The 12,917-nt window shown below is 56.6% G+C and overlaps 1 protein-coding gene across 2 annotated transcripts in view; it reads right to left on the minus strand.

Moving 5' to 3' along the window:
- The window catches only part of AP3D1 (adaptor-related protein complex 3, delta 1 subunit), a 45,493-nt gene that overhangs the window by 14,957 nt on the left and 17,619 nt on the right, over window positions 1-12,917 (minus strand). For both annotated transcript variants that reach the window (XM_006897927.1, XM_006897926.1), the window contains exons 6-13: window positions 11,412-11,541; window positions 7,650-7,789; window positions 6,636-6,709; window positions 5,982-6,031; window positions 2,369-2,418; window positions 1,995-2,043; window positions 576-721; window positions 84-232 (exon numbers count right to left, since the gene is read on the minus strand). In XM_006897927.1, the coding sequence (XP_006897989.1) occupies window positions 84-232; window positions 576-721; window positions 1,995-2,043; window positions 2,369-2,418; window positions 5,982-6,031; window positions 6,636-6,709; window positions 7,650-7,789; window positions 11,412-11,541 (788 nt within the window). The remainder of the gene's footprint in view (window positions 1-83; window positions 233-575; window positions 722-1,994; window positions 2,044-2,368; window positions 2,419-5,981; window positions 6,032-6,635; window positions 6,710-7,649; window positions 7,790-11,411; window positions 11,542-12,917) is intronic.

Here is a 12,917-nt window from a genome sequence, read left to right on the forward strand (position 1 = left end):
GCGACGGGCTGGGAGCTGGACTGACTACGTGCGGCGACGGGCTGGGAGCTGGACTGACTACGTGCAGAGTGAAGGTATCGCACCACTCGAAGTTGGTGATGTACTGGTAGTTGGACTGGCTGCAGATGTCGATGATTTTGGTGAGGAGCTCGTCTCGGTAGGTGGTGCCCTCAGCCTTGTCCACGTGGGTCATCAGTTTCTTCACAATCTCCATCAGGTTCTTCTTGGATACCTGTGGGGTGAGGCTGTGTGAGTAAGCAGAGCTGGGACACACACTGGGGTTGGAGTCGAGGCAGACGGAGCCGAGCTGCGGACCTGCAGGGTCTCGGAGCGCCCGAGCCGACTCCCCGAGGCAGATTCATGGGACACAGAGCAGGATTTACGGAGCGATGGGAACCAGCGCATCGCTGCAGCAGTCAGTCAGAAAGCCCAGACAGGCAGACGGCACATCAGTGCCTCTCTGCTCCAGGAACCTGGACCCAGGCCCAGACCCACCCGGGCTGGCCGGACTGTCAGCCGCTGGCCTGGGGGCACACACCGACCGCAGCACAGAGCGGGAAGGGGGCAGGACACACCATGCCGTAGAGCAGGTCGAGGGCGCGAAGGCGGATGGACTCGTCCTTGTCGTCCAGGCACTGCAGGATGAGGTCTTTGTGTGACTGCACGGACTTGGGGTGGGTCTTCAGGATCTTGGACATGGCCAGTAGGCCCAGGTACTTCACTGTGGGGAGACGGACAAGGCTGCCTGGTGCCCAGCCTGGTGTCCACTGTGACCTTGACAAGGCTGAAGGCCTTGTCTAGGGCCTCCCTCCAGCACCCCCACCTGGCTCTCAGGACAGGCTCTACGCAGGTGAGGAGGGCTCTTAGCCCATGGACTTGAGGCACATACCCTGGGCCCAGGGGCACCAAGGGCCTTGAGAGGAATGCTGGGAGAATGGGGTCCGGGGGAGAGGACTGCATGACCGAAAACCTCCCAAGCCAGGGGCCCTGGGTGGTGTCCTGAGCGGTGTCCTCCGCAGCTGTCACCCAGGGCAATGGGCCACATGCATGCGGCATGAGCACGTCTTCCCCCCGGCCCAGTAAGGAATGCCATCAGGAGAGACGCAGACCCCACAGGCACTGTGGGCCGCTCAGGCGTCTTCTCTAGGCTGAGTCCGTGTGTCCCCTCCGCTGCCAGCCCAAGCCAGCTCATATAGGACAGAGGGCAGTGGAAGATGAGAGACCAAGTGCCCACTGAGTCCAGGGCGACAGAACCACAGCACAGCGCCCAGCCCAGCATGCAGCCAGGTTTCAGAACCCAAGCTCTCCTGGGCAGCCTGGCCTGGGAAGGGCTGAGCATGTGGCACAGATTCAGCTCTCCGACGGGTGGGCAAACTCCACTCCCCTCAGTGGGCCAAGGCCTGCACCAGCTTCGGGCCGCCCTGCCGCGGGGCTGCTCGTTCTGGGGCTGTAACGACATGGAACGAGGCTGCCCAGCCCCCTCCCATGGAATCACTGGGGGATTTGACCCGCCAGAGGCATAAAGCTGCACGGGTCCAACACAGCTCCTTAGGGAGTGCACTACTCTAGTCCTCGGACCAAATCCCACCGCAGGACATGGCCATCTGTGCAGCGGTCAGCCTGTTCCCTGGAGGGGTGAGAAACCATCAGGGCTCCACTGCCCGGACAGGAAACGGTGGTCAGCCTGCTCCACATGCAGAGATCTGTGCTGTGTGACCTCGACATGTCCATACGGGAGCAAGGAAGGTTTCCCTGAGCAAGAATCCCTTCAACAGAGGTCAGAACTGGGGCCCGGGGAGCATCCTTGAATGCTGGCTGGCTGTGGGCGTGGGGATCGTCCGGGCTGACTGCCAGGTAACCTCGGGTGTGGTGGGTCACTGTGGGTGTGGACAGCAATTTCCCCCTAACTTTCTCTTTATATTGAAAAGGCCATGATTGCGAAGAGACCTGGGACTCAAGAGCCAGAGAACCTGGGATGGGGGCAGAGGGCTTACAGTTCTGGTCGGAATCTTCTATCAATATCCTCAACTTCTGGACACAAAGCTGAAAAAGAAGGCAGAGGAGAGCACTAGGCCTGAGCTGACTAGTCTGAGGTCACCCTGCCCCAGGCGACCTGACCGCCCTTCAGCCTGGGAGGAAGGACATGGGGTGCTGTGTGCAGTACGGGCTCAGGAACAGCTATGTGGCTATGGGCGAGCTGCCCTCTACACCTGGGACAAGAATGTAAACTTAGAGACAAAGGGCAGGTAGGATGGTCACGTCCATCCATCAGGCTAGTGATGGGGCAGCAGGGGAGGAAACACTAGGCAGGGGGCAGGCAGGCAGGGAGGGCCCTGCAGATGCTCATGGCCTGGTGGGGGTCTCATACCTGGATGCTGGCGCTGTGGTTGGGCATGCCAGAGGACAGGGAGATGAGGACTGAAACAGACAAGGTCAGGTTAGAGCCACTGCTCCCACCACTAGGAGGAACCAATCACGGACATTCCCTCGGTCAGTAAGAGGGAGGAGAGACTGAACTGCCGCCGAGCCAGAGGTGGTGCAGTTAAGGCTGGACTCTGAGGCAAACAGCTGGCAGTTCAAATCCACCCAAGAACACCCTTTGGGGCCCAGTACTACTGCAATGGACACGCGGTCAGTGTAAGAGTCTCAGTGACATCACTGCTCCTCAGAACATGGAGAGGGCCCTGACTTTCCCAGCGCGGCACGGCTCCTGATGTCGATGGTGGGTCCAATCTCTCCATCTATCATGACGTTGCCCGTCAGTCCACTGGGGAAAACTGTTGTTTTCCTGATGTTCAGATTTCATCTAAAATGGAGAAGGCTGTGGTCGTTGATCTTTTGCAGCAAGTGTTTCAAGTCTGCCTCGCTTTCAGCCGCCAGGGCTGTGTCATCTGTGTAACACAGGTTATTGGTGAGTCTTCCTCCAATCCTGGTGCCACCTCTCGAACGCTCTGCCAGCAGGCAGACGGAAGAGGTGTGGAAAGAGAACACAAGCCTGACACATGCGTCTTCATTTTAAACCACGCTGTGCTTCCCTGCTCTGTAGACAACAGCTTCTTGGGGTAGGTGTGCAGGCCTCACAGGAGGACGCTGAAGTGTTGGGAGATGCCCATTCTGCTAATGTCAGTCTTAATCTGTAAAGATCCACACAGATGCCTTCGCACAGTCAATAAAGCTCAGACGTTCGTCCAGTACTCTCTTTTCGGTGGCGTCCAGCTGGCATTAGCAATGATACCAGTGGTGTCATGGCCTCTTCTGGCAGTTCTCTGTCAACATCTTTTTCTAGTCAACCAAGCAGCTTTTGGAGAACAAGGAAGCACTTCATGGCTTAAAGTCCAGAAAGGTGTGCATCAGAGTTAAATCCTTTCGCTTTATCTATTCCATCTGCACGCTGAGGAAATCATTCAAGAAGTTAGACTCTATGAAAAAGAATGTGGCATCAGGATTGGAGGAAGACTTAACAACCTGCACTATGCAAATGACACAACTTTTGCTTGAAACTTACGGGAAAAGATCATAAACGACAACCTTTTATGTGGATTACATCTTAACATCAAGAAGACAAAAAGAGAAGCTTAAAGCATGTGTCATAAGAGAAACAAACTCAAACTTGAGGTTGTGGAGCTGGAACTGGCTCCCAGCCCACCCTCGGTGCGTTGTCAGAGGCTGTAAACTACACAAGAGGTGAGTGTCTACGTTTTTCCCATGAAGAAGCTAGCGGATTAGAACCACCTGCCTTTGTGTTCACAGTACAATGCCTTACACACTAGGTCACCAGAACTCCGTGTCAAAAGAATCTCACCTCAGAAAAGCAAAGGTACAGTCAAACAATGGAATATTACATAGTATTCAAAACCAAAGACCCATAAAACAGTACGCAACGAGGGGGAGCCTAGGACAGTATGCTGCGTGAAATAGCTCAGTAACAAAAGGACAAATGCTGCCTAACACCGCTGCTATATAACAGGACGGACCTGAGGGGCTGGGGGTTGGCGAGAGAATGGGAAAGAGTGGACAGATGAGCACTGCACTGGAACGGATGAGCAGGGAACTGTCCCAAAGAACGTATGATTAGGCATTGTAAGTATGACAGCACACTCCAGTAGGGATGTACTGCAGGGTGGGCTGGGGAAGACGACATTTAACAATGTTTCTAATGTTATTAATGTTTCTAATGTGCACACACAGACACACACAGAGGTAAAAATTGGTGGTTATTATGTGCCATCAAGTCACCTGCCACTCATAGCAACCCTATGTACCAGTCTCACTGACTCGGACACACCTGCCGTACCAATCCACCTCATTCAGGCTCTCCGTCTCCCTGCTGTCCTTCCACCCTTCCAAGCATGATGTCCTTGTCCAAGGACCCGTCGTTCATGGCCATGGGCCCAAAGTTTGTGAGATGGACCTTAAGAATCCTAGCCTCCAGGGAGCTCTGGTGGCCTAGTGGCAAGACGCTGCACTGCAGTCCCAGAGGTACGTGGTTCAAATCTACCAGTTGCTCTGCTGGAGAAGAAGGGGGCAATCTCCTCCTGTACCAGTCAGATCTGATTTGATGGTACACACACACACACACACACACAAACAAAAAAAAATCAAAAACAACAAGAACAAACAAGGAGAAACTCGCCCAAGACAGCCCAACACAGCCCCACGGGGGCCCACGGATTAGGGTTAGGGTTAGGGTTATGTTCAGAACTCTTCTCCAGAATCACAAATAGAAGGTATCAATTCTTCTGTCATCCTTAGTCAACGTTCAGTTCTCTGATACGGAGCCAATAATTGTGATCCATGGACTGGATCAGGAGGACGTCAGTCTCTACACTGAGAACGTTGTTCTTCAGCACTCTGGAGACGTCTCTGACCGCAGACTTTCCCAGAGCACTTGTCTTGATTTCCTGACTGCTGGTGCCAAAAGTGAATTCAAGAAAGTTGAAATGGTTAATAATCTCAAACTCTTCTCCATCTATCATGATGCTGCCAATTGGCCCAGTGGTGAGAATCTCTGTCCTCTTGATGTTGAGCTTCAATCCATGTTGAAGACTGCAGTCCTTGACCCTCTGCAGCAAGCGCTTCAGGTCCTCCTCAGTTTCAGAAATGGAGGAGGTTATTGGTACCGGTTATTTAAAAAAAAAAAAAAAGGGAGAGAGAGAATATCGTACCCAAAACCTGAGCAGGAAAAGCTGACACTCACAAAGCCTTTTCCCTAGCGCTATGGGAACAAGTTGTCAGCCAGCTTAGTTGCTTAGGTGCTCCCTAAGGTGAGAGCCACCCGCAGTGCATGTGACAGCAGCCAAGTCACTGTGCTCAAGCTGCCCAGGTCAGCGAGGGGAGGGGGAGGCTGCACCCTCCGCTGTGCAGGTCCCTGACCTCCAGGGCCTCCTATGAACTCCAGCCCTGTCTTCACCTCCACCCACCTGTACTAACATCCTCAGGACACCGTCAATCCTGCAAAGGTCTGCAGCTGACTATGGGTAAGGAGTGTCCACAGGCCTTCAGTAAGCTCAGGGCTGGGGTGGTGGGTGTGGATGGAGGACAGAAAGGCCTGCTCTGAGTGCCACTCAGAATACCGTGTGAGCGCGCAGGGGACGGGAGAACCCGGAGCAGGCCAATCGAACAGCGGGACACCACGAGCACTTCACCCTGATGCTGGGTTCAGCACTCCCCACACTCGCCATGGCCCCCAGGCTGCTGCCCCCAGGCCGCCTCCCAGCCTGCTGCCCTCAGCCTGCTGCCCCCTGATGTCCTCAGCCAGGTGTCCTCAGCCTGCTGCCCCTGGTGCACTGAGCCTGTTGCCCCTCAGCCTGCTGCCCCCTGATGCTCTCAGCCGGCTGCCCTTAAGCCTGCTGTCCCCAGCCGGTTGCACTCAGCCTCCTGCCCCCAGCCTGCTGCCCCCTGATGCACTCAGCCTGCTGTCCCAGCCTCCTGCCCTCAGCGCTCCCACCGGCACCACCCTAAGAGATGACCCGAGTTCTTACCTGCAATCACCGTGTTCACACACTCATAGAGCAGAGACATGGCAGACGTGCTAGTGAAGAAGACAGAAGTGAGGACTGAGACCTTCACCAGGTGTCTGCGTGCAGCCCATGTCCCCTTGTCCTCGAGTGTGAGGACAGGACCAAGACCTTCACCAGGTCTCTGCGTGCAGCCCAGGTCCCCATGTCCCCACATATGACGACTGAAGCTTTCACTGGGTCAGCCTTTGACACGGGTTCTCCCCATCACACAAGGACCCCACACCCTCCACTGTGGTCCCACCTGCAAGTGGAGAATGTGTGTCCTAACACTTGGGGGTTATGAGGGCTCTGTGACTTGGGTGCCCCTCCCTAGCCCTGAGATGAAGGGTATGTCGGGAGCCCACCTCATCCCGGGGGGCCACTGGCACCGCAGGAACAGGCCCGCAGCAGCCCTGGGAGTTGCAGAAGGCTATGCTTTCCTGTTCCTGCTGCCCACAATGCCTACATTCTGAACGCCCCAAAGGGCTCAGGCTCCAGAGGGTGGACGCTGGCCTCCAACAAGACACCAACGGCCAGCATTAAGATGGCTACCCACTTCTCCATGGTCTGGCCCCCCACTGCTCCCCTACTCTGCACCAAGGGGTGCTCCATGCTGCACCGGGCAGGAGCGCTCACCTGTGGATCAGGTTGGTGAGGGGCTCAATCAGCTTCTTGCCCAGCCGTGGTTCTAATGGAGTGAGAGCACCAAACTGCAGGATGACAGCACGTCATGTCAGCCGGCAGCAGGGGCCCTGAGAGCTCAGCCAACTCAGCAAGCCTCCCACGGACCCACGAGCGCAAGACCCACATCCCCATCCACCGATGTGAAGAAACAGCATGGTCCTTCCACACATAGGAACACGCAGCACTGAGCCAGAGAAAAACACAATTCTGGACCTGCTAATGTGGCTCCATCACAGGGCCGTGCGTGAGGTAATGTGATGCGCGTGGCTATGCGTGATGTGGTATCGGTGGCTGTCATGTGATGTGTGGCTGTGCGAGACATGATGCGTTGCCTGTGTGTGACGTGATGCGTTGGCTGTGCGTGACGTGATGTGGGGCTGTGCGTGACGTGATGCGGGGCTATGTGACACGATGCGTTGGCTGTGCATGACGTGATGAGCGGGGCTGTGTGACGTGATGCGTTGGCTGTGTGTGATGTGATGCGCGGGGGTGTGCATGACATGTGTTGGCTGTGTGTTGACGTAACATGGGGCTGTGCGTGACGTGATGCATTGGCTGTACGTGACGTGATGTGCAGGGCTATGTGACATGATGTGCAGGGCTGTGTGTCGTGATACATTTGGGACGTGATGCATTGGCTGTGTGCAATGTGATGTGAGGGGCTGTGTGACGTGATGCGGGGCTGTGCATGACGTGATGAGCGGGGCTGTGTGACGTGATGCGTTGGCTGTGTGTGATGTGATGCGCGGGGCTGTGCATGACATGTGTTGGCTGTGTGTTGACGTAACGTGGGGCTGTGCGTGACGTGATGTGCAGGGCTGTGTCGTGATACATTTGGGACGTGATGCGCGGGGCTGTGTGTGACAGGATGCGTGTTGGATGTCATGCGCATGGAGCCGTACCCCTCGCTGGCTAAGCATGGACAGTAATGAAACAAGGACAGGTCACTGGGGAAGGGGTACTTGCCAGTTTGATGATTTTGATGAGGACCCAGTTGTTGGTTGACGAGGTCATGAGCTTAAAGAAGAGCGGGGCGAGGGACAGGTAGTTTTTGGGGTTGCGCCTGGCAAGCTCACAGATGACGTTGACGGCTGCTGACTGGACACCTGTGGAGCAGGACACGTCCCTGTTAGTAGCGTCTGCACCCTGACTGTCCTGTTTAAATACCCTTTCCATCTAGAGAATCCAGCGCCACCCCACTAAGGTATCTGAGGGTTCTAGGACACCAGACCAGCATGTTCTGGGGTCCAAGGTCCCCCCTCATGGAGTCACAGAGATTTAGTATCATTCCATCATGTCCTTAAGACCTGGGGTCCCACTATCATCAAATCACAGCCCTTGGTTCCCAACATCAAGTCCAAGGTCTGCAGGTCCCCCCACCTTGTCCATGAGATCTGGGGTCTCGCCAGCACATTTGAGAGAGAAGCTGAAGCAGAGACAGAAGCTCAGCACAGGGGGAGTAGGAAGGGCAAGCAGGAAGGGAGGGACTCAGAAAACAGCCAGGTGTCACACAGGTAGACCCACCTGAAGGGAACCTGTCACTGGTTTAACTGTGTCCCTTAAAATTACTCACAAGAGTCCAGAATGAAGGTTGCATAGTGGAGTGCACTCAGGGCGGGGTGTGTGTGTGTGTGTATGGGGGATTGTATACCAATGGAGTATTTCTTTTGCTTTTTGAAGAGAGGGGTGAACTTGGGGGGGGGGTGCTGGGAGAAAAACACAACAATGAATGAATGGAAATTCAAAATCTCTGTAAATGTTCATTAAAATGAATAAAGTAAAATTAAAAAAATAAAAAGAGTAAAAAAAAAATTACTAGCTGAATCTTACCCGCAGTACCTGTGCAGATGACCTACTTGAGAAAGTCTCTGAGACAGGGTCTGTTCACAGGTGCTCACAGGGAACTAGGGGAGACCTGACTGTATGACTGACATGCCCTCACAATCACAGGGGGACAAAGACAGCAGGCCACCTAAGGACAGTGGCAGAGAATGAAGTGGCCTCAAACCTGGAAGAGGTAAGGAAGGCCCCACTTCAAGAGCCTTAGCAGAATGCAGTAGCCTGCACCGTGAGTGTGGGCGTGTGACCCCCGGGCTGGGACAGTGCACCCCGAGTGTGGACGTGTGACCCCCAGGCTGGGACTATGCACCCTGAGTGTGGGCGTGTGACCCCCGGGATGGGACAGTGCACCCCGAGTGTAGACATGTGACCCCCCCGGGCTGGGACAGTGCACCCTGAGTGTGAACATGTGACCCCCGGGCTGGGACAGTGCACCCTGAGTGTGGACATGTGACCCCCGGGCTGGGACGATGCACCCTGAGTGTGGGCATGTGACCCCCGGGCTGGGACGATGCACCCTGAGTGTGGGCGTGTGACCCCCGGGCTGGGACAGTGCACTCTGATTTTGGATGTATGAACCCCTGGCTGGCAGCAGCCCGCATCCTGAATATAGGTGAGTGGCCCCAAGATGGGACAGTGCACCCCATTTCTGGGACTGAACTGCAGCAGCTTAGGACATGAAGACAGCTCAACAGTCAAATCTGAGACAACTCCCACAAAAAGTCCATCATAACAAACTCAAGCTCAAGTTCATTCCCACTAAGTCAACAGTGACTCCCTGCTGACCTCTAGCAGGTCTCCAAGGCTGTAAATCACACAGGAAGAGGATGCCCATCTTTCTCCCTCAAAGGGACTGGTGGATGTGAACCACCAGAGCGATGTGGCCTTGGGGTCAGCACTGCAGCTCCCTCTGGATGTGACCAGAGAGTGCCCCTCACAGGCCGTGACATCAGCACCAACTCACGACTCCCGGTGGACCGACCCTCTGGCAGGTTTGTCAGAGGCTGTAAGCTGCATGGGAGGAGACTGCCCATCTTTCTCCCAGGGAACTGCTGGTGGATTCGAACCACCTGCCTTTAGGTTGACAGTGTTAACCCATCACTAGGCTACCTCAGGCTCCCCAACAAACCAGAACTTGTAAAATGAGACACACGTACCGGAGCTCATTTTCACACAAACAAATCAGAACTCAGACACGTCAGAGAATGGCAGGCTTCACCTGCAGCCTCCATAGCTCCGGGGCTCCCCCCCGCCCCGGCAGAACCCTGACACAGGCTGAACCCGCGGGCGCAGTGGAGGCACCAGGCAACTCCAGGGCATCAAGACTCACTCCACTAGACCTCCCTGACTTCTCTGCACTTCTGAATTATCTCAAAATTTGTGAAATATGAATCGTCAGACAAGCTGCTTGGAGAAAGGGCAGCTCTCTGGTTGGTGTGCAGAGCCCCTCGGGATGGGATCTGGGACGGGCGGGGTCAAGGTCTGGTGGCAAGCGCCTGCCTGCCTGCCTGCGGGGGCACCTGGAAACAGCCTCTCCTGGAGCCCCAACTCTGAGGACAATCTCGCCTTGACAAGCTGCTTGGTCACAGAGGACCAGGAACAAGGCCCCACCCCGACACCTCCAGTCAGTGGTGGAAGGACACATGCATGCCCCAATCCTACACCTCTCTGGGGAGAAGGGGGCCATGAGGTCAGCTCAGAGCCGTAGCACCAGGATGGGTTCCTGCCCACAGAGACCTCCGGAAGCATCTGCTGACCCAGGCTGAGACCACTGCCCGGGTGGATGGGGGGCTGGGACTCGGGGCTCTGCCAACACTACGCTCTTCTAGAAGAGGCACCTCCACACACAGAACCACACCCAGGCTCCAGACCCACCACCCCTACCTGAGCTGAGCGCCTGCTGTTTACTCCACCCCAGGGTCTAGGAGAGGCACCAGTGCTGTGATGTATGGTGCAGAGCGTCCCCACTCGACGTAAGAGCCTCAGTTCCAGAGGCCACTTAAATGTGAGTTAGCTCCCAGGAAATGAAAAGGGAAATGCAGCTGCCCAGGGAAACAGGCTCCACACCTTCAAGAGCGGGACCGCCACGTGTGGTGGCCACCGTGCCGGAGGTTCACTCTGGAAAGATCTACGAGGCGGCCCTGGAGCCGCGGAGGGGCCCTGTCCAGCAGCGCGTGGAGCCAGCCCCATCGGCCCCGCCACCCTCAGCTCTGTTACCAGCCACAGTCAGCCTGGCCCTGCCAACTCACAAAAACCCGGGGCTCAGCCACCAGCCGGGGCTGCTGAATGCCATGTCAGCCTCACTCCACGTCAATTCCCCGTGTCTTCAGTAGACAGTAACGCGGACACAGAGAGCTCGGGAAACTCCTTTCCCAGAACAGAACTCGGGATTCCCCCCGCCATGCTGCATCTGTGAGGGGGGTGAGGGCAGGGGGGAATCTTCTCCTCACCTGCTATGCCCAAATCCGTGGGGGAGGGGTCACTGAGGGCAGGTGGGTTCCCGCCCCCGACTGGCACACCAGGTCTATGAGGGAAGCTGAGGGCAGATATGCAGGGAGGGCAGCCAAGTTCCCCCACCTGCCATGTCCAGGCCAAAGTGGGGAGCTCAGAGAGGGCAGGCCCCTCACCTAGGATCTGGGCTCTGTGAAGGGGTGAAGGGCAGGCAAGTACCCCCGCTGCTGTACCCAGACCCGAGTGAGGAGCTCAAGGCAGGTGGGCTCCTGTGATCCCCACTATCTTTGTCCATTCCTGAAATGTTCATCCTAACCCATCTTCACAGTGGCCAACCAGCAACTTCAACTCTGAGCCTGGCGCTGCTACCAGTTCCAAGCCTCTGCAGGACTTCACCTCAGGGCACCCGTCATACCCGCGTCCCCCCAGTCCACACACCAGGGTCGGGGTCCTCCAGCTTCTCCTTCAGGCGTGGGAAGGCAGGCCGCAGCGACTCGGGGTACTTGAGGAAGACCTTGTACATGATCAGCACAGCCTTCTTCCGGATGTAGGGCTTGGTGTGCGACATCTGTGGGGCAAAAGAGGCTCAGTGTGTGACCAGCCCTGCTGCCATGCCAAGTCCCATCCCACCCGTGGGCGGGGCCCTTCTCCCACTCCCCCTGTGCCGGGAGCCCGGCTCCAGCCACTGTCCATCAGCCACAGTCACTAACCAGGGCCTGCGGCAGCCTGAAGTCATGTGTGCCGTGAATGAGGGCCTCAACCCATCCTGTCTATTCCTGGAACCCCAATCACAGCCCACCAGGAGTGGGGGTGCCTGTGTGGAGGATCTTGGTGGAAAATGCGGCCACCTGTCAGTACAAGCCCCTGGCCTCTAGGCCGTGCAGGTGACCACACATGGGCCCGGCCTGTGTGTCCCTGCCCTGCACCTGATGGTGACTCCAGGGCTTCCCACAGGGCACACCACCCAGCTGGGCAGTCCTCTCCTGTTAGGGCCTGCGGGTGTCAGCTGGGTGAGGGGGCTCACTCTCTCCTAAGAACTGAACCCATAGCTCCCCACCCATCTGAAATCCACATTCACTGCGGGGACCCTGCCAACTGCGCCTAGGCCTCTCAGCTCTCCAGTCCACACCCCTGAAGGGCGCAGCACGGAGCCTGGCCACTACTGCAGGAAACCACCACAAACACACAGGCAATGCCATATCCCAGTAGACTTCACTTACAACAGCTGATACCTGTCCACTCTGACAAAGCCTAGAGACCAAAGTCAGCTGCCCTAAATCAGGAATCTAAGTGAGGTCTGCCAGCGCCTGGCCTTAGTCAATGAAACTCTTCTGGGTGATGGAGCCCTGAGGCCACCCAGCATCCAGGCTGCAGGCCGTGGTCACCAGGCTCAACAGGAGACTGTGTCCCTCTTCACTCTCTCACTTGAGAGGCACAGTCCCCCTCTGAACCTTGGCCCCTTGGAGGAAGTGCTGCTTCTCCAGTGAAATGGAAGCGGTCCTCTCAGCCAGCAGGCATGAAGCCGGACACTCAGCAGAGGTCTGTGGAGGCCCGACTCCCAGGGTTCTAGATTCCCAACAGCAGAGGGTCCTGTGAGAACAGGGCCAGGCCGAGCTTCTGGCTGCCCTACTGGCTTCCCCAGAGAAACCAGGAGGAAACGGGTCACACAGCCAGCTCACCAGCCTCCGTGGTAAAACCCAGGTGGACAGTGAAAAATACAAGGCCTTGGGCTTGGGGAGAGTGGATCAGGACAGCTAAATGGGTCACCGGCCGCCCACCCCCACGCCGTGCGGGGAGCCAACTCCAAAAGTGTGTCCCTGCCTCCTTCCAGCCGTGCAAGAGGGCCTCAGAGACATGAGCGTGAACACCCAAGCCCATGTGCCTGGAGACCCAGCGAGCCCAGTGGGTACCCCAACCTGGGCCTGTTATGTGTCAGGAGCTCAG

This window comes from Elephantulus edwardii, unplaced genomic scaffold, assembly GCF_000299155.1.
Source record: "Elephantulus edwardii isolate Elephantulus edwardi_28Jun2011 unplaced genomic scaffold, EleEdw1.0 scaffold00217, whole genome shotgun sequence".
NCBI lineage: Eukaryota > Metazoa > Chordata > Mammalia > Macroscelidea > Macroscelididae > Elephantulus > Elephantulus edwardii.